The following is a 22,340-nucleotide window of genomic DNA, read 5'->3' as shown; positions in this document are numbered from 1 at the left end:
GACAATTGCTAACCAAAGATGGTTGAGCTTCCTGGGTTAAGGATTTGGTCATTTTAGTGAGTTAGGTCATGAAGAAATGTATGAGCGAATTTTCTGTGCCTTTTTCACAGCAGGGTTAATTCCTGCAATGTATTTTCAAATATGTTGTCTGGTCTAGCTTTAAATAGTTTATAAAATGGTACTTTATCTCTTTGTGTACCTGGTAGTACCATAGTATAAGACACCTCATTATGAAAATATGTTTTCTTATAGTAAGACTAATCTACTTAGCTCAGGATCACCCTTTCATTATATACAGCATTTCATAGAGATTAAAAATATTTAGTAACATACTCTTTATATTTATATAATACATATGTACATATATATATATATGTATACATGTCATAAAACATTCTTAATTTCTGTTTTTCTCTGAAACACTTCATTTTCTTACTCCTGTTACTTAGAATGAGAAAACATTCTGCAGTGAAAAATGTTGTGGCATATTGACATTTCTCAGAAGCTGAAATGGGCATATCAACACCTTTTTCTTCCATATGCCGGATGAATAGGTTACATAAAGGAATCTTCCTGAAGCATTCAAAATATTTTTTCTCTTACTGCAGTCTCTACAGGAATAATCTTCACATTTTAATTATTTTAATTGGGAAAGATATTTAGTCCTTCTCTTTTAAAAGGCAGCTTTCAAAAACATTTTAGAAAAATATATTTAATCTTCTTTTTTAATATTGAGATGATGTGTCACAGCTGTTCAATAGTATGTCTTTTGCTATCATTTCCACTAGAGCACAGCAGACGCTGAAGGTATTTGTTTTTGCTCTTTGCCAAGGTAAAGCTTCAACACAGAGAAAGTAAAAATGTGCTAGAATTTCCATTTTGTCACAACTTTGCAGATGAAGAAGGAGGAAGAGTGGCTGAGCTTCCAGTTCTCACAGCTGGCTCTCCTTTTCCAGCAGGTTTGTCACAAATCAGAAACACTGGAAATGACTTGGTCAATGATGATGGTGGCTTTTCAGAGCAGTCCAAAGAATTTAACGTATACTTTCTATTCATCCTCACTAGTGATGCATGGCTAGGTCAAATCCACCCCACTGTTTAAAAAAAATAAATCTCAGACCCTGTAAGTGAGCACTGTGCATTCAAGTCTGATTGGTATCGGTTTGTGACAAAAGAGCAAGCATACCGTACTGGAAATATTAAAGAAGTTTTGAATAGGACTGAGTTCAGCTTTTCCTTGATAATATGATTTGGTTCACTCCCATAGGAAACAAAGGAAATCCCGAGGAAATAACTCTTGTACTGTAATTTCAAATAAGAAGGAGATCCATGGCCCCTCACAACAGAAGCTCATATTTGTGTTAGGATTTCAGGCATTCTTTTTGTGTGACCTAGCAATTATATGTCATCAAACTCCTTCATGAAAGTTGTGCCTTGATCACCTCAAGACTGAATTTTTTTAGTTTGCTCTGTGTTTCTTAGGAGGTTTTATAACCAAAGTCAGTGAAGAATGAAAGGGCTCTTGCCCTAAATGGATATTCTACCATGAGAATATCCCAGTCTCCTTCAAGTGTTTCCCAGGAGTTAAGGGTTTAGATCGATAGCCCAAGTAATCTGTATATTCCTTGCCTTTTCTGCTGTGCTTTCAAAGCTAGTCTCAAAAAAAGCACTTGGGCAGAAGCTCCTTGAATATGAATATGAGAAAATTACTGCTGTGGTTCCCTGGGAAGGAACTTTGTCTTTTAAATACTTACTTTTTTTTTTTTTTCTGGAAATGCACAGATACTTAAACATTACAAATGCTGCCCCTCTTTCCAAAGGGCATTTAACATTAATAAGGACAGGTATTGTTTTCTTTATCTTCTCCCCATATTTTTGTCTCTTTTTTAATTGAATGTTTTGGGGATGTGGCTTCTTTCTTATTTTGGGGACCAGATCACCAGTGTGTTATGCATTTCTCTGGGAGTACAAGCAGGGAATTAACATAAACAGCCTTCCAAGAAATGCTCAGCTGAACAGTTGTAAGATAACATGTCAGAGAACACACATTTCTAGAAATCCTCTTCTGAGGCCAATAACTGCAACTGGTACAATGTAGAGTGGCCAGCCACTGACTGGACCATGATCTGGAGGAAATAGAAAAGTTGCCATCTTTCTGACAGTTCAGCTTCATTTGAACTCTGTGAGGCTTAGAGCAGAGATGTGCTTTTTGAGCTATTTCGTATCCTCCATAGATTATGAACTGTTTCATAGGAGTGTTACATATTTAAATTCATGCAATTTGTGTGGTAGAGTATTATTTACATGTTTTTATAAGAATTTGTGATGTGTTTAGTTTTCTTTCATTTCCCCTCTACCTGTGTTTCAAGCCCACTCACAAAGTATTTAGCTTATTATTCCTTATAATAATGGTTCTTAAATTTTAATTACAGTGCTTCTGTGTGCTTTTCTAAGCATTATAATACAGTTTGGCCTTTTGATCACTCTGGGAAGGACTGAAAATGAAAATATAGTAGTAGTAATTTATTAAATAACCTATTTTTTAACTGCTTTAGCTTTGATAAACCTTTGATCTCTTTTTCCCAACAGTGAAAATCTATGTTCTCTATATCACTACGGGAGCAGCCCCTGGGTCAGGAACAGATGCAGATGTGTATGTCATGCTGCAAGGCCTTTTAGGAGATACTGGCAGAAGACAGTTAATCAGAAAAGGAGATGATAATTTCACTAAAGGAAAGGTATAATTTCTGCATGATATTTTGCACTTTTGCAACACAGTCCAATTCACGTAGACTTAATGGGAGTAGGACAGAGTCTACAAAGTCGTTTGCAATGCTCTGTGATTGTAAGTGCATGTGTATATCAATATCTCTATCTACTCTTTATGGGAAATACTGATGCTTATATAGCTGATGCTAACAATACTGACAAGTAATGAAGTGACTATATCAAGTGCTTTTAGGTTCAATTTTGCAAATACTGAATGTCTTCAGTGACAGTGACACACCTGTGGTTTTCCTGGGTATTTGCTTCAAAATAGAGCTATAGAGACTCAATTTCCTTTAATACCTCTTTTATCCCCATGCCATTCTTCAGGCTAACACTCCTTTCCCTGGCTTCTGCCTTTCCACTGCTAGTCTACCCCTCAGTCTGGCTCTTTGTCTCTCTCCAGACAGTCAGCCTCTGCCCTCCATAGTTTTCTTAGGTCTACCAAGAGGCTTATTCACTCACTGTGCAGGAGTGTCTCGCAGCTCTTAGATGTAGACCAGTCAAAGACCAGCAGATGCCAGAGATGCATTTGCCTGTAACATTGTCAGTATAAACAGAAATTAGAGGGAATTTTGTTACTGAATGTGGTGCAGAAATGTGGGCAGATTTACAGTAAAATGTGAATTTGATGTACAACGTAGTCTGTTGGAAGCTCTGGATAGAGGGAGTGAAAATTTCAGCTGAAAAGGTCACTAGATTTTTTTCAACATGGAATAAACAAAGTATTTGTATTTTCTGTGGATCTTTATTTGAAAACAAATTTGAGGATTAAAACAATGTAATGACGATTCTGAAAAAAAGGTCTGTTACAGAAAATTTGAGTCAGAATAGTTAAAGTTTAGAAAAAGAAACATCAGTGTCTTGCAACCAGAAATGCTGAGCATATCTTACATTAGACAGTGCTATCTGTCTTACAGTGTGTGCACTCTTCCACCTTTCTGAAACCTCAGTGAATACTGTGATTATGATATTCTAACCTGTCTCCCTTTTGAAAATACTACACAGCAAAATGTTTCTTTCTGCTGATGTTGGCTGCCAAATGAATGACATTTTGTGTAAGCAACCAAGTTTGCAAATCATCTTAGACTGATAACCAAAGCAGAGGTATGAAATGTGGGATTAGGAGGAGCTCAGCTCCTAACTACCCTCAGTCTCATTAATTCAGTGGGAGTTGAAGGGGGTCATTATCTTACTGGATTTTGCCTATTTGAAATTCTTTTTTTCATAAGAAAAGTGAGAGTTTAAAATATTTATCAAGAGACTAAATACTTGTGGATGAGGGTACTCAGTTTTGATAAAGGTACATTTGTCTTCCCTAATGTTGAAATTAAGATTATGGTTTATTGATAAACTGATTTAATTGGATTTTAGAGCTGCAGTCCTTGTGAGCAATCTGATCTCTAGACTGGTAGTCTAGAAATTTTAATGAAGAGGTTTTAGTGAAGAGGGACCAGGGATGCACAACCAGAAATGTTGCCTAAGAGAACAGACATGAACTACAAAGATTCATAACCTGAAGGGTGTTTTTATAGTATTTGTGTCTACTTCAGTATGGCACAGAATTTTTCTGTTTCACAGAGTAAGAGGCAGAGCTGGCATGTATCCATCTCTTCACTACTTATTTGACATTTTATAGGAGCAGTGTGTGAATGTAACACAGTATCCTTGTATTTCTAAAAGTAGATATCAGCATAGGAATATTTTAGGGCCCTAAAAAGAAACTGCTTGTAGATAAGTAATAGAGAAACACAGAACTAAGTCTTGATTCACTCCTTGTTCAGTGAAAATAAAGGTATTGAGTTAATTGACAAAGTGTAAATTGATTCTGCAAGCAAGACTCCTGCCTTTGCAGCAACATTTTGTTGACGACATTGTTTTGTAAATTTCCCTGGGTTTTCTTCCCTTTATAAGTAATCTCCAAAATGACTCTCAAGTGTAGAATGTCTCTCTCTGTATCAGCCCAATCACATATTGTGCCAAGCACCCTTGCAGTCAGAGTCTGGACTTGGTGGTTTAGCGGGTCTTGGAGTATAACAGACAGAATTTGCATTCAGAATCTTAACAGTTGTTCTGACATTTCAAAATGTGCTTTTCCTTGCAATAATTTTTCCCCTGACTATACAGTAACAGCTAGTGAACTGGAACAGCATTTCTGTTAGAAATCACATCAAAACGTGCTGTTATCTCACAGAATGTCAGGGCTGTTACAAACAACAGTTTAGCAATGCAGAAATACACAGAAATGTTTAAATATTCAGAGGACTTTGCAGTGAACTGGAGATACGCTTCTCTCACTTAACAGATCTTTCATTTACACGAGCTGAGTTACATGATAGTGAAAGACTGATCTGAAAAGTTGCTTTGTGTCTTTCCAAAGTCCTTACACCTGTGAAACCAATAGAGCACTGGTAGATAATGTGCATGATAGTAGTAATTCACCAGTAAGCTCCCCGTAGCTCACCCCATATCTGAGACAGCAGTACTGTCACCAAGAGAGCTGAGTTTCTGGTAATCTACTCAGACAAATCAGCATGAGGATTAGTGCTACAAGAACCATATTCTTTCAAATTGCTGTGATATAGATGTCTTGTTTGATGTTCTCCTAAGGATAACAGTAAGGATAGGCAAAGCAATCTCAGCACACTTCATGCAGTTCAGTTTTCATTAAATCCTAATAGTATTTATTCATACTTCATACTTTATGAGTCAATTTGAGTCTGATAAATGTTGCCCACTATAAACACCTCCTTGAACCAAGTATACACAGTTCAGACATTCTGTAAAAACCAAGGCCCAGTTCTGTGAAATCCTTCCGGTATCTCCATATTGCTTCTGGCACCTAACATTCTTCAGCAAATTAAAATTTTTAGATGGTCTTTGATAGACTTGCTGTATGCTCTGTCATATGGCTGTGAGTTACCCACAGATTTCCTCTTTGAGACTGTGGCTTTCTTCGGATAAATTCCACCAAGGCCAGTAAACTACACTGAATATGTTATGACTGATATTTAAGTATTTTATTCTCACTGCAATGAAAGTGGCTAGTATTTTAAGCGCTCTAAGTTACTGGAGAAGTAAAACCTCTGTGAATTTTTATGCAATTCTATTAGTTGTTAAAAAGATATATCCTTTATCCTGCCCTATATTTAGACATCAACTGCTCAGGTTGGTACCATGGTAACTGCAGTACATACAAAAATTGTCAGTGAGAGGTGACTGTTGGTGTTCAGTTTCATACTTACTTAGAGATTAAGCATTGGCAATTCAAAAAAAATACAGGAATATTTGCCTGTAACATTCACATCCCATCACATATAGAATGCTATAGTTTTGTAACTGCAGATAAACCTTCTTTTATGGAATGCATATCTGACTAATGATTAAATAATTGCAAAATGCCATTGACCCAACTGTATTACTCATAAGGATAGGCTCTTGGCCAAGTTATTGTACTACAGAAGTGAAGACTAAAATAGTCAGCCATCATAGAATCATTTAGATTGGAAAAGATCTTTAAGGTCATCAGATTCAACTGTTAGCCTAGCACTGCCAAGACCATCACTAATTCATGTCACTAAGCACCATATCTACATGTCTTTTCAATACCTCCAGGGATGGTGACCTAGCACTTTCCTGGGCAGTCTGTTCCAACACTTGACAACCCTTCCAGTAAAGAAATTTTTCCCACTATCCAGTCTAAACCTCCCCTGGTGCAACTTCAGGGCATTTCCTCATGTTCTATCTCTTGTTACCTGGGAGAAGAGATTGACACGATTGACACCCACCTTGCTCCAACCTCCTTCCAGGTAGCTGTAGAGATCAATAACGTCTCCCCTGAGCCTCCTTTTCTTCAGGCCAAACAACCCCACTTCCCTCAGCTGCTTCTTGTAAGATGTCTTCTCCAGACCCTTCACCAGCTTCATTGGACACACTCCAGCACATCAATGTCTTGCAGTGAGGGGCCCAAACCTGAACCTGTCAGCATTCGAGGTGCAGCCTCACCAGTGCCCAGTGCAGGGGGACATTCACTGCCCTGGTCCTGCTGACCACACTGTTTCTAATACAAGCCAGGATGCTGTTGGCCTTCTTGGCCACCTGGGCACACTGCTGGCTCATGGTCTGTCGACCAACACCTCCAGGTCCTTTTCTGCCAGGCAGCTTTCCAGCCACTCTTCCCCAAGCCTGTAGCGCTGTGTGGGTCTGGTGTGACCCAAGTGCAGGCCCTGGAACTCAGCCTTGTTGAACGTCAGACAATTGGCCTCAGCCTATCGATACAGCCTGTCCAGATCCCTCTGCAGATCAACATTCTGTCCAACTTGGTGTTGTCTGCAAACTGAAGGTGCACTCAATCCCCTCATCCAGATTTTTGACAAAGATATCAAACAGAACTGGCCTCAATACTGAGCCTTGGGGAACACCACGTGTGGCCAGCTGCCAGCTGGATGTAACTCCATTCACCACCGCCCCTTGGGCTCAGCCATCCAGCCAGCTTTTCTCCCAGTGAACAGTACACCTAGTCAGGCCATGAGCAGCCAGTGTTTCCAGGAGAAAGCTGTGGGACATGGTGTCAAAGGCTTTATTAAGGTGCAGGTAGACATCACCCACAGCCTTTCCCTCCACAACCAAGCGGGTCACCTTGTCACAGAAGGAGATCAGGTTAGTCAAGCATGACCTGTCTTTCATAAACCCATGCTGGCTGGGCCCCATTGCCTGGTTGTCTTCTATGTGCTGCGTGATGGCACCCTACATGATCTGCTCTATAACCTGCCCTGGCACTGAGGTCAGCCTGATAGCCCTGTGGTTCCCCAGATCCTTCATCCAGCCCTTTTTGGACTGAAAAATTGATACTGGATAATGGTCTGAGGGCTGCACCAGGACAGGCAGCTTTCTCTTCCCACCTTTAGCCAGGCCGCCAGGGAGGCAGCAGACTTCCCTGGGTGGGTCCGCTCTGCACACCGGGCCGTCTCTTCCCTTCAGAGGGGAGTCTCCTCTGACAGTGACGCGTCTGTTTTTCTGTGTGGAAGCTGTTCTGACACGGGGCGTAGGCCGACAGCCTCAGCGACACCTCCCCGCTCGATGAACCCCCGTCTTCGTTACTGCTGGGTTCTACTTGCAGAGCCTTGACGCGCCATGCGTGGGCACTTGGGCCGCTGGGCCGGGCACAGAGGAGACATCGCGCTGCACCGGGCAGGGACCCGTCGCCATTCGCGCTCTCCCTTCAGTCAGTCACTGTGTCGGGCCACACGGAGAGAGGACAGGGAACCCTCTGGATCACATGCCCTGGCTGCCCGTCAGGCCTGTCTGAGAGAGGGCAGGGGGTGATCCCAGCGGTGGGTCTCTCTCTCGTGCTCCCTGATCTCCTCGTGCTCCCCACCCCCCCGCGGGGCTCTGTCACTAAGTGGGGGCTCCTCTCCCCGGGCGCACTCCCACAGCTGTGCCCGCTGCTGCGGCTGGTGCTGGTGTAAGAGCAGAGCTCGTCCGGCAGCCCGGCTCCCGGCTGGCAGCGTGTTCCCACCAGGGCTCTGCCTGGGCAGCTGCCTCAGCCGTGGGGGGTGCAGAGCTGAGAGAGGCCATGGCTTCCTGCCGGGTGGGTACCACCACTCCCTGGCTGAGCTGGCAGGGCTTCAGTGTCCTTCTTGAATGGGCTTTGTGTGCAAACTGCCACACAGCTCCCTGTTTGCTAGCCCTGCTCACTTTCATTCCCTAAGGACTTATTTTATAGGTGTGGGGAGCTTGCCCACCATTGCTCTTGGCTCCATCCAGGTCCTGTCAGCCACGGTGGCACAAGCTGCAGGCCCCTGGCAGGTCTGTTGGCCTCCTCCGAGGTTCTCCTCACCCAGGACTGTCCCTGTGCCCTGCGCTGAGCGCTCCCCTGCCTATCGTGCTGGCACAAGGGCTGCTCGTCTTGGTAGCTGAATGCTCATTTTGGTTACACAATGTTTAATCCATCGAGCAGAAGGATTAATCAGGTGGAAACTAGGAAATTATGGATTATCATCATAGTGATGTAAAGACTGGTGGAGGTTGTCAGTAACTGTGAGGACAAATGCAGAAAGAACACAACTAAAGCTTTATATAATGCTGGCTGACAGTGGCAAATACCTGAGCCCTGTGCTGTTCTCAGCAATAGCTCCAGGATGGTACTTCTCAGTCAGCAGTTACAGGTGGTTAGTAACGTATTTGTAAGAGACAGAGCTAGAACAAGCTATTGCAATCACCTGGTTTGCCTACATAACACTGGCTAATGGATTAGAGCTGTGTGAACAATTAATTTTTGTTTCCTGACATACTCTTGGAGGGCAAACAAAAATGTAAAACATTCTTGTCAAAAACTAAAAACTGAGCAAAATTAATTAAAACTAAACTTAATTACTTGAGGTGGGGTGGCCTTGTCTTTATATAGAGCTTGAAATTTAATTACAGAAATTACATTTCTAAATCTGAAATACATCCCACTTTGCTTTAGATGCCTAGAATGTACACATTTTTTCTAACATGATGTTTTGAGCTTCTTCTGCAGAAAAGGAGTGAAGCAGATGCTTCCAGGAGGTGGTTACCTTTTTTCTTTTTTTGGACATTTATCTTAAAATGAAATTGATTATCCTTAGAGAGTGCCTGCTGCTTTCTCAAGACTTTACAGGGAAATTGTCTGGCTATAGACTTATTTTGGATAGGCAAAGCTGGGTGAGTGCATTCTATGTCACATTTATTACAGTTTTTTAAATAAACAAGATAATTTCAAAATAAAATACAACTGACTTTATTAACTTGATTTATCAAAAATCTTAAAATAGTTTTGGTTAATCCAAGTCTGCAGTCTACATTTTTCAGCTAGTAAAATATTAACCATTTTCCTCAACGCAGCAAGAACTGAATTAGCTTCAATTGAAGTTAAATAGTTTAGAAAATATAGCTAATGCAGAATGATTGGCTTCCAGCGCTGAAGCGCTCATCTAGTTGGTAAATTGTTTCAAAGCTTAAATGTCCTTTCTGCCCTCCCCCCCCCGCCCCAAGATTCATGCCATTTTCTGTCTAAATTTGTCAAGCTTTAAGTCAGGGGTCCTCAAACTTTTTAACCAGGGGGCCGGCGCGTGGATGAAGTGGCAGGCAGTCACCTGCGGCTGCTTGGTTTCCCCCCCAACCCCCAGCTGGGGGGTCTGTAAATACCGGGGGCCGGATTGAGGACCCTGGGGGGCCGTATCCGGCCCATGGGCCATAGTTTGAGGACCCCTGCTTTAAGTTCTAGGAGCTGGATTTTGTAATGTTATTGACTGTTAGCCTGCATAGCACTCTCACACCAAATTTCTGCTGCCTTTGACAGTTTTTAAGACAATAAGTAAACTGGTATGCCTTTGACAAGTTAAGTAGATTAGGTTGCTTGATTCACCAGAAGGCAGACTTTCCAGTAATCTATTAATGCTTACAAATCTTTTCAGAGCAGTTTAGTACCCGACTTATTCAAGTGTCTTAAGTTGCAATTGTTTTTGCATCATCTCTGAAATCTTGTTTTCTTCCAGTTATCTCATTACAATATTAAAGAGCATAAGCATATTACCTGGCCTCCATACAATTAAATATGCTTGAAAATATTCTCTGTTTATAGCTGCACTTGGAGGCTTGCCAGTTAGACATTTTATTGTCCCATTATCAGCCAGGTTGAGCTCACCTAGAATAATTTAATTATTGGATTATTGTGTCTTAATCAAAATAATATACAACCAAATATCTTACTAAAGTTGAAGAAAATTACATCCATCCTATTTTCTTTGCCTGTTAAACCAGATCTCAAACTTGGACTGTTATTAAATTAGTCCAGCAATGAGGCTGCTTCAGATGGGTTTGAATTTGTCCAAAATAAGGTCTGTCTTTGGGGTTTTTTGTTTTGGTTGTGGTATTTTTTTTTTTTAGATTTTTATTGTGTAATATAATGTGTGTTTACAGATTTGGATGTGCCTGATGATACTGTAGCAGTCTGTAGCAGTCCTTCTGAATTTTATTAAATGCATTTTACTTGAAGTCTGACTGAAATGTCTTTTACAAGTTAGTTGAATGGTCATAGCTGCTGATTATTATAATGTACCATTATTCTTTCTTACTCCTGTTGCTGTTCTATGCATACAAATCCTGTTTCAGAAGGATTCTGTTCCAGTTATACTAAGCAAATTAACAAAAGGTCAGTTCAGGGCAAATATTATGTGTGGTTTTTTACTACCCCTATTCTTTCATTTATTCTTCACTAATCTTGTTGAAGATGGATGAACCATGATAATTGTAGGTTATCAGAAACCTCTAATTATGCATTCAAATTAATTTAATTTAATTCTTTTCATGTAAAGGTAAATTCTTTCAATAAATTTCTGGATGAGAATTTAACATAAAAAACATGCTTGCAAAAATACATGAATTTAGGAAGAAATTCAGGGTTGGCTTTTTCAGATGCATAGAAAAGCCTGTTTTTAAAGAAGTATTTGTACAGAACACAGATTACAAGATGCTGAGGTCACAGTCAGATGCACTGTTCACTTTTCCACTGTGCTGTGCCAAGACAATACTGCTACCAGTGCTTGTCCTCACTGCTGCTAACCACCCAATGTTTCCACCCCTTAAGTCTGCTGGTGTATTTAGTTTAGGCAATTAATATTGTTAATAATTTGGACATTTTCACTTGGTCTGTCTTGATAAAAATTGGCTGGAGAGAAGCTGATTGTGGGGTTATGCTGGCAAAGCTAAAAAGGTGATAAACTCCATCTAAGAGAAGGTAGTGATGTGACAAGCATTAGGGACAGGGTGGGGAAGTTTAGCCCAGAACAGCTAGAAGAGTCCATGGGGCCACATTCTGAAGGGTAACATCTCAGCAGAAGTTATTTTTCTCATTTGCCTCTTTCTACATGAATGTTCAGACACTGTTTCTGATTTGGCTTAGTATTACAGGGGCCTTTATTTTGCCTTCCGGTGCTAAACTCTTTTGTTTTCAGTGGAGTTTCTCCAGATTAACAAGTGAGATCAAAATAATCAGGCAGCAAATCAATAGGTTTGCTAAGCTTAATAGAAAAGGTCCTTTATCTAGACACTCTAACTCCTTTTCCAATAAAAGCCTATTAAAATGATAGTAACATTAGCAGTATGGGAAATCACTTGTGCATACAGGTTGATGAAATTAAGCATATGGTGTGTCTTGGCTTGCTATTTTCAGTTCTACTGGGAATATCGTCATTAGCCAACCATCAAGTCTCAATACTGAGCCTATAAAATGACTGGCATTTATAAAGGTAAATATTGCACAGTGACTGTTCAAATGCTTCTTCTGTTACAAGAGCTATTGCAACTGCTACAGACAGTGAAACATTGCCAGCGCTGACACTGAAGAGTACTGAATAAAGTCAAACTGGGTCACAGACTCAAAGGAAATGCTCAAAAAAAAAAACCACATTTGAAGGAAATGTGAAAAGGAGTTAACAAAAATTAAATTTTAAATAGTCTGAAAGGGTTGCTGGAATGACTGTTTTTAAGGATGTTTTCAGTGCTTATTTTCTTAACTAAGAAATATGAAAAGTGTCAGTTCTGGTTTTGCTAGGACAGCTCATGTGGGTCACTGAGGATGTATGGCTCTCAGATTGTCAGTCTCAGCTGTTCAGTCTTGGAGAATAACTTTCTTTCTCCAGACAGTGTTAAGAAAATTTAGTGGGCTATACATACATACAAATTGTTTCAATACTATTCTGAGAAAAGTCAATATAACTGCTGAATTAAACAATACGTATTATTAAAAATATTTAAGGTGACTTTTCTCCCTTCAAACCTAATTTGCTAATAGTAAATAAAAAACAATTAACATTTTTCCCTAAGGTAAAATGAAAAATAAAGGGTTTATATTCTGTAGGTTTACCTATCTTCTGTGTTTTCTTCCTCTCTCTCTCTCTTTTTTGCAGAAGAATTAAGCCTCCAGTAATTTAAAGGTCCCTGTTTATAAATCAGATGAGAGTATCATGTGACATAAAAAACCTGTTAAAAACTCGAATATTTCCTATGTTTTATGACTAATCTGTGGTCTGAAATGAATCCACAATAATATTAGCTAAATTATTCATAATAATTCAATTGCTTAAAAGTATAATGAAATATATGTCATAATCTGTCTGTTTGCAGACAGCTTGCGAGGGGAAAAGTAGATTAAATTTGGTAAATAAATTATCTCTAGCAAATTGGTCATCTAACTCTAACAAATATAATTGTTGTTCTTTCTCTATTAGTTGCTCTATCCCTATTCTTGTTTGGTCTCATGACTACAATAAAGCTCGTTACATCACATAGATTTTCAAATGTACACATAAAGAGGGAATGTAATCTTGTTTGTGAAGTGAGTTTACCCCCCCTGCTGCAATTCTTAGTTTAGTTAAATAGTTTTTTAACTTGTGGTTTATTAGATGGCTGAACGGTCTGCAGATTTGACCATGGATTTTTGAGATTTTTACATGCTGTAAAATGGGCTCGTTAAAATTGCACATCGACAAATGATGAAGTAGTGTGCCCAACACAAACCAAACATCAAAGTTTTCACAAATGTACCTATTTTCAGAGGAAAAAAGGTTTGGAAAACCTTTCATGCTTTACCTATATATACAAACTTGCTGCTACCTGTGGCTGGATTATCCAGGTTATGAATAACCCATAGTGCATGTTGCATGTGAGTTATTAAGTGCTTTCAGAATCACTGCCACTAGGGAGAATGGTATATGAATACATTTGCTGATGTTGTGTGAAGTTTTTATGGCTTAATAGAGTTTATTAACTGTCAAGCTTAGTGCAAGTCAGGCCCAGCTATCCTTCTGGAGACAGCACAAGTCTAGAAGTCAGCAGAATATTGTCTGTATTTTTCCTTTATTCCTAACTCTCCAAAAGTACATCACTGACAACAGATTTTTTGGAGATGCTGGTGACAGAGTTACTAAATCAGTCATCCTCTGGAAATTTCTTATTTTAAAAAGAAATCTATTCTAACAAGTATTCTAATCTGACCAACAACATACATCATGCACTAATATAAGCGTAACCATTTGCAAGGACAAGCAGTAACATTTAAATTAATTTTCACATTTTGGGAACGTAAAATAGTTATTTGTTAACAGAAACAGGGGTCTGTATGTTTCTAACTTGACTTTATCTGTGTTTTTCACCCATCTTTTAGACCTGTGTATTTTTAATAGATTTTTTTTAAATAATTGTAACAAGCCATTTTATTTTATTCAAACATGATACTATAGCTTTATCAATCCAATTAAAGACAGAATAAAGCAGTGATCAAACTCATCTCATAATTAGGGTAAATTAAGAGTTCAGATTAATGGTATTCAGTCATCAAAGTAGTCCAATAAAATATAATCATGGTGTTGACACTAAACATTACTTTTTTGATGTAACTATGGAAAATGTAAGAGGACACTCTTTCCCTGCAGTCCTGCAGTCCATCTAGAATTTCAGCCCTTCCAATGTATTTGCTTTGCTGCCATAGGACATTACCCTAAAACCCCCACTTTCATCTCACACTTTTGCCAGTTTAAAAGTAGCTGATAACCTTGACTCATTGTAAGTAAGTATAGCTATTCAAGTGCCTCTTGAAACACTTTTCCCTTAAAATCATTCTACTGTTCTCATTTTCACATTTCCCATAATAACTCAGGGGTGGCAGTGCAGATGTGATGGTTAGATGATGAACTATAGCAATTTTTGAATAACAATACCTTTCAGTCTAGAAGAAGTCACAGAGTAATTCTATGACAAATTTATTTTAAACAACTGTTAAAGGTGGTGAAGGTTCACAAACACACATTCAAGTGTACGTATATTGATCAAAAATGAGAAAAAAGTTAAAGAAGAAAAAATTTGAAATTTGTTTCTGAGGATTCTTTTTCTAAATAGGTTGTCATAGATTATCTGCAATTTTGAGCCAAATATTTTAACTTATAATGGGTCTTATTAAGTTGCAACCTGGTAAGGCTCTTCTTATTGACACAAATCTTTCATCAGGTTTTCACTTGGAAAAGGTATCCATGGAAGACACATAACTGACTGGTGGAGCAAGAGAACTACTTTTCTCTGTTTCATCTCTGTGTAATCCCTTAAATAAGGATCGCTGCCCTTTTGGTCTGGCTGAGCAACTGCAGTGTGAATTAGGCTGAAAAAGACTACTCAGGACACAAATGTTTTTCATTATTGCAATCTAGTCCCCTCAAAAACATCTTTATATCTTTAATTCATGCTGGAAAGTCTATCACAAGTAACAGTAGATTTTACCCATTATCAACACTAATAGAAATGAGGCGATAATTCATAAATCTATAAAGCATAACAGTTGGAAGGTCTCTATGCCAAGAAATTAAACTCTCTTTTCCAGCTGAGGAAGTAGGTGTAAGACCCACAAAAAGCCAAAATCACATATTGTGAAAATGTTTGATGTCTGGCGTCTCACCATCTTCTTTAGGGATCCTCAGTGTTCTAAACATTTTAAAAATATTGTGGACTTTTAAACTGATAGAGAATAGTAGAACTTATTTAAAAGTAACTTTATCTAATATTTTTCCTTCAATGACTTTTATTAAAACTAATCCTACAAGTTAATTCAAATCTGGGACCAAGTTTGTCATTCTTTCCTAAGAAAATAAAATACCATTCTGTGATGTTCACTTCTGCCCTTCTCATTCCCTGCATTTCATTCTCAAATGGAAGCCCTGGGAGACTATTTTGTTGAGAGTATAAGATGTTTTAAATGGTATCCCTATAAATCATTAAATGTGAAATTTGGGAAGGAAAATCTCAAATCTCTCAGGAAGTGAGCATAAGCAGCTGATCGATCTGTGTGAGGAAATGGGTGGTTTAGCAGTATATTGCAGAACCACAAAGGGAATAGTGCTTAATGTAGGAGTTATAGCATCTTTAAACTCATCATCTCTGGTTCTGTTGGTATTAAATTAATGAAAAAAGAAAATCCTCATTTTCCTCTCACTTTCATGTTTCAAAAGACACTGTTAATTTAGCTCGATGGTTCTATTTCAGTATGTCTTTTTGATTCTGAATTTTTCAGGTGGATGTTTTTCAAGTGGAAGCAGTAGATGTTGGGACTCTGCAAGTGATGGTGGTTGAAAAAGGGAGAGGCTCTGACTGGCTTCTTGAGAAGATTATTGTGAAGGAGTCAGCAGCTTCAGGGTCAGAAACATTGTTTATGGCTCAAACATGGCTAAAAGACAGACACGATGGAAAAAGATCTGCCTCAGTAACTTTGAATGCCACAGGTCAATATTATACTCAAACTATTATTTGCTAAGAAATTAGTTCCAAACTGAAGAATGCAGCTATGTGATTTGCTTCTATAAACAAGTTATGGTTTAAAATATTCCAGTAGAACATTGCCATTATATAGTGAGTTAGTGTGTCTGAACACTGTTGTATTTTAGTACCATTTAATAACCACTATTTGCCAGAGGATAATTTCTGCGTTGTTACTTCAGATTTACAGTGGCATAAATGGCAACAAATTTGCCCTAATCTCTTTACAAATTGCTGCTTTTCCAAGTCTTCTACGCTGCCACTTGCAAACAATTTTTTAAGCTTCGAATATCACTGCCAGCTGCTTGCTAGACATAGTGAAAATGAGGTAAATAGTGGGGCAAACTATGTTTAAGCAGTATAGAAAATGCCTCCATTGTATTCAAGAAGACTGTTTTGCATTATTTATGCCACACTGTTTGGATAGCTTTTGCCAGAAACTGGACTTACTATTGACTGACACCACACAGGTAATCAGTGCACAGAAGAGCAGTTTTGACCCCACTGACTGTGACTGCATGCCTTGTTAGGGCAAGAAGGGAATGTGCACCTTCCTTCCCTGTGCCATGGTTTCAATACAAGCACAATCTGATGTGGGAGGGAACCATGGCACTCCCCAATCAAATCAGCAGGCAACAAAAGCCCAGTATGTACCTTTAAGACTGATGTATTTCTTTTCTTATCATCTTGCCCCTAAAGAGAATAGACAAGTAGAAGTAAATAGATGAGTCCTTAGATTACAGAAAATATTCTAGTTCTTCTCCTCTGAACTCCCAGGGCATCTCTGCTCACTGTAGTGGCATTGGCATGATGGTGCTTGTCCAGCAACAGCCTAATGAGACTGAGTAGAATTCCAGTGCAATCCATTTCCTCTGCTTTATCATCTAAAGTTTTGTCATTTGAAACCTGGAAGGAGGAGGAAGCTGTTATTGTGCAAAAGCAAATAATTTCAAAAGTTTTTTAGATTGTATGTTGGGACTTTTCTGAATTAAATATAGGAATATTTAGTGTATTTAAAGTTATATAATTTGGCTTTATTCAAATAATAATAAAAAAGTTTCTGTTTCTACCAGAATGCATTGATTTGGTAGAAGAAGAAAATATTCCTGTGAGTTTTTTACACAATAATTGGCAAATCCAGACTTGGTTGTGATCTCAAAAGAAGGCTTTCCATCTTTGGTTCAGACCTCTATCTAATGTTTACAAGTAGTTTTGATCTATATCAAATGCCACTGAAACCAATGGAAGCTGATATCAGTTGCAGGAATATCAGCCCCCCAAATGGGCATTAAAACCATCCAATTAGTTCTGATCCATCCAGAGCATAAATTGTATAAATGAACAGAAATACTTTAAAGTGAAAAATACTTGAATCTTCATGTTACAATCATTTCACAGTAAAGAGCTAACTCTAGAGTCAGTTCATTAAACAGAATGATATGTAGGAGATGACGTTTAAGTAGAAAATCACATTGTACATTTCCTAGTTAAATTTTTAATCTAAATGATATAATAGTTGCCTCACTAGATTTGAATACAGGCATTTATTATAATTTGCTCTACAGAAGTATTAATTTGGTCTTCTATCTTCTTTTAACTAGAAATTCAGGAGAGGAGGAGCTCTTCTGCCTGGCATTTAGGAAAAGAGCAAATGAATTCAGGTATAGCTTCTACCATTACATTCACTGTTTAATTCATCAGTTCTGAAATAATAGTGTGAGAATATCTTCATCACAATACGTCATTATGCTTACTAGTACTGACAATATTTTCCCCTTTGTAATAGTAAGAAATGGTAATATATTTAGGGAGCTGATCAGCACCCAGATGAAGTACTTCTATATTAATGTTTCCCATGTAAACTAAAACATGTCTCAGGAATTTTATCTCAGGTATCTTGGTTAACATATGAAAACAGAAAAATCTTTAATATTTTTCTTTTTTCCTTTTTATTTTCCTTATTTTATTTTTTCAGAAGGCAGATGGAGGATTTATTTCACAAAGAGTCAAGAAGAAACAAAAGCAGACTTTGAAAAGTTGTCACAAAATATATCCAAGTTGGTTATGTTTTTTTATGGAAGCAATGGCAAGTCAAATCTGGTTTCCATGGAAAACAAAGTGGAACATCAGGCTAAGAACCAAATAACATATGATGTAAAATAATATATAGATTTGTCTATATTTAAATTCTCTTTCAGTTTCCTTTTAATGAGAAATAAACATGTAGTGCTGTAAGTATTGCAGATATTATTGTTTAAATATTCAAGAAAAGCAGAACTGAAATTTTCATTTTCACTGTTTTTGGCTTTCTAAATTTCATGATGAATAGGCATTTTTTTTTTGTCAACAAATAGTCATAGTTAATAATGCATATCAATTTAAATGGCATTAACATTAAGTAGCCACATTTAGAAATCAGTGCAGTATGTAATTTGAATTTGATAGAATAATTACAATGAATGCCCCTGGAGTATAAAACTAATATTTCTGTAAGTGCTTACTCAACCTGATTCAGCTGCCTTTGAACTCAATGGGACTTTTAGCACCAAGACTGATGCAAATGGGTCTAGGTTCATGCTTTTAGAGAATTTTAGAGAAAATTTCCTCTCTTCCTGTCAATTAGCTAAGCATATATCTATTTATCTCTCTTTGGATGCTAACTCATTGTTTTGTTGCTTTCTAGATATATTTACCATCTGATCTGGGAATGCTTTATAAAGTGAGACTTGGTCTCCAGAGTTTGGAAAACAGCACATCCCAGTTATCTTTTTGTCACTTAAAAATGCAGAACACATCAACCCTGGATACCTTTAGTCTCACCATAAATAAAACACTTCCTCTTTCTCTTAATGGAGACAGATGGATTGAATTCCCTGTAGAGTGGCCATTAAAAGAAGCACTTTCTGGTAGGTATAAATATACCTTAAAGCAGTAGAGTGGTCCAGGAGTTTAATATGTCCTAATATTACAACTGAAACCTTTATCAAAACAGAAAATTTTATTGTCTTTATTTAATGATTCATAAAGTCTAGATAAGGATTTAAAATGTATGAAGGAAAACACTATCCACTCTGCTTACTTTCTGTACCATAAAGTGGGAAATGCAATATTCATTTGATTGCACAGAACCATTATTATGTGCTACAAAGGACAGTTTATAAAAAATATCTCTTTCTTGCAATATTGTAATATTTCTACTCTCTGTTTAGTTCTCACCTGCTCATGTTACTGACATTAACATGATTTTTTATAGCTCATTTACTATTAAGCAATTTTTTTTGTTTGCATATTCCAAAGATTCTCAGTAAATCAGAGCTCAAAAGTACATGTGTCCAGTTTATTACCTTTAGACATTGCAAATATTTATGCTTGTCAAAATTAGCTCAACAATTGTCTTACATGTTATCTTTGTTAAGCAAAACAAAATAAACCCTTTCACCTCAAATCCACCATATCTTCCATATTCTTCTAATGCAATGCTTACTGAATGCCACCATATGACAGAACAATTCTCAATTTAATAAACAGACCAAATAACGATGCTTAATACTTAAATACTTTGTGCCTGAGTTTTATGCAGAAAATAAATTACTTACCTGGGTAAAGAATAAATCAGTTCATCCAAAGTGAGATGAAGCAGGTGTTAAATGAACTACCCCAATACTCTTTGGATTGGAATTTATGGCCCAGTTTCAGTGAGGTGTTTGCATATGTCTAGATGTAAGCATGCAAGTAATCTCAGTAGAATTAACAGGGGTTGAGGGTTTTTTGCATATTTTGGTGCAACTGAAAATTTAAATTTGTATTTAGGCTTTAGATTTTATATTGCTTAAAGCTGTTATTTTCATTTGAAGACTTGCACAGTATGGGTACATAGCAAGGCTTAATGGCTTTCATCTCTTATACACAAGATTGAAACAAAGTGGACCTCCAGATTAACATAAAGCACATGAACATGCCCCTTGCAAAAGACTGATCGCTGTCACATGCAGACATATTTAGGGTACATGTACAAGCACATAGAAATAGTGAGAGAAAGATGCAACATGGGTGATAAATGGGCAGTGAGACTGGAACACTTGTGACCTTGGTTCCAACTCTGGCTCTTCACTGACCTCTTGGTTGAAAAAGTAATTTTTACATTATTTGCCCAATTTTTTATTCCTGTAATATTTTCCTTCTTTGAAAAATGTTTTGAGATCAAGAGACAAAATATCACCAAAAAGAATAGGTATTATATTGCCTATGTGTTTAGGTAAAAGAACAAACAAACAAATAGCTCATCTGTTACATTTATTTCTTTCCACACATGCTTTAGAAGTCTTCAAGGAGGGATTTGTAAGCACAGTGAAGGAAAAAAAAGGGACAATGGAAAAACGTATTCCCCCAAGTCTCTGCCATTTTATGTCCAAGAGGGCTTTAAGGAGCTCCACAGCAGGTGGCACACATAGAGTTCAAAGCGATCCTTTACCTATGAACTTACTTACAATTTATTGTGCAAAACAGGTCGGCTTTTCTGTCATCTTTCTAAATCTAATTTATTTTCTCCTTGCTTTTCTTTTTCTCAGCTAAACGCAAAACCAGTATTGTGTTAATTAGAATGGAAACCAGCTGATCATAATCACGTTAACCAAAAGCTGTGTGCTGTTAAATTTCAGATATAGCTCTGTCATTCATAGAGTGCTTTAGTATTTAATCTCTTAGTTATCTTTTCCTTTTTTTATTTTGTACTTGGGATTGTGATGAAGCATATGCTAATGGCTAATTGAAACCACCAAAAACCACTTGATAAAATACAGTGCAAACCCTCGAGATCTGGCTGTGCTCACACGTGCCTTTGGGTGTACCAATGGGGAGAGGTCTCCAGCTGAGTGGATACATAGTTTCTCGTCACTTCCTTTGAGATGCTGACTCCTCAGGAATCCCCAAGGATGAAACGGTGCTCTCTCTCTCACATACAGGGCTGTACAGAAGGTGAATTTTGCACTACCATAGCTTTTAAGGCAAAACAATTAAACAGTGAAAAGGTGAAACAAAAATATATTATGCTACTTTCAAACAGCTGATTATTTCCACAGAGTTAATACAGAGGCAAAATTCACAATAGGATTATGAAAACATTAGAATTTTATGAAATTAATGGAGTTGTAACATTCATATATGTTATCCTTAAAGTATGTAACTTTTCGGAGATTTATTTTGTGTCTCCCCTCTCCAATCTATTCAGTACACTACAGAGGTAAATATTTGCCCACATTTGCCCTATGATGGTCTTATCCCACTACCTGAACAAAGACCATCATTTAAGCATTTTAGCCCTCTTCCCTTGCCTGCATTAATCTCCTTCTTCATACAAAGTACTTGCTAGTTCTATCCACTATATAATCCAATCCAAAATTCCTGCAGGTCAGTCTCTAGTTGACTACAGTGTGTCAGGGCCATGATAAGACAACGGATCTTCTTGCCTTGGCCAGAGACACCTACAATTTCCAGCCATGATGGGCATAGGGTATCCATTTAAGATCATGCCTGAGCTATGTCAAATGTGTCTCTGTCTCTAATCTTTTCTCTGACCCTGTCTTCTGGATGGACCTTGGACCTCTGTTGCAGCCTTATTTTCTAGTCCTGTCTCTGGCCCTTTCTCCTGCTGCTCCCATCTTGACCACCGGGATAGACCCAGATCTTTTTCATTGTTTGCTGCATCTGTGATGTTGACCCCTTTGCCTGCCACATGTAGATGCTGCAGGACTGTTAACTGGTCAGTGAGGGCACTGCCTGTACTGGCAGTCATGCTTAGCTCCTATCTTGTCCACCCTTGTGGAACAGGCCCACTCTTGCTGCTCTCTGAGACAGTGATCCAAGAAACAAGCCTTCGAAATGCAATCCTTTCACTCTTGCTTTGGGCTGGTCCAGCCTAAGTTGTCAAGTCGCACGTCTGGGAGACTGTGGCAAAGCAGAGGTCAAGTAAGAGAAAAAGAGAACACTTAGAAAGTCAAGGTTATCGTCAAAAATAGCACTGCACAAGTTTCATTGTTCTGGGTAGTGACCCACTCACTGCATTGCATCCCTAACCAAATTTGTTTCTTCTCCTGATTCTTCACTTTGGTTGTAACACCACCCACCATATTCCATACAGTCCTTGTATTTAATTTTTTCTTTTATATCCTACCATGCCATGATTTGTTGTTTCTTAGGTATCATCATTTTTTAGTTTCCATTTTAAACTTAGCTGTATCCTCTACCATTTAGGC

General features: G+C 38.1%; 1 protein-coding gene across 1 annotated transcript in view; it reads left to right on the top strand.

Annotated features, from left to right (window-relative positions):
- RP1 (RP1 axonemal microtubule associated) overlaps positions 1 to 22,340 on the top strand; it is a 186,624-nt gene that overhangs the window by 151,864 nt on the left and 12,420 nt on the right. The window contains 6 exon segments of the mRNA XM_037381809.1: positions 833 to 959; positions 2,590 to 2,738; positions 15,848 to 16,055; positions 17,691 to 17,750; positions 18,065 to 18,243; positions 18,773 to 18,995. Coding sequence (XP_037237706.1) covers positions 833 to 959; positions 2,590 to 2,738; positions 15,848 to 16,055; positions 17,691 to 17,750; positions 18,065 to 18,243; positions 18,773 to 18,995 — 946 coding nt within the window.

This window comes from Falco rusticolus, chromosome 3 (assembly GCF_015220075.1).
Source record: "Falco rusticolus isolate bFalRus1 chromosome 3, bFalRus1.pri, whole genome shotgun sequence".
In the NCBI taxonomy this organism is placed as follows: Eukaryota; Metazoa; Chordata; class Aves; order Falconiformes; family Falconidae; genus Falco; species Falco rusticolus.
The sequence above is the reverse complement of the archived record's forward strand: the minus strand, read 5'-3'. Positions and strand labels throughout refer to the sequence as shown.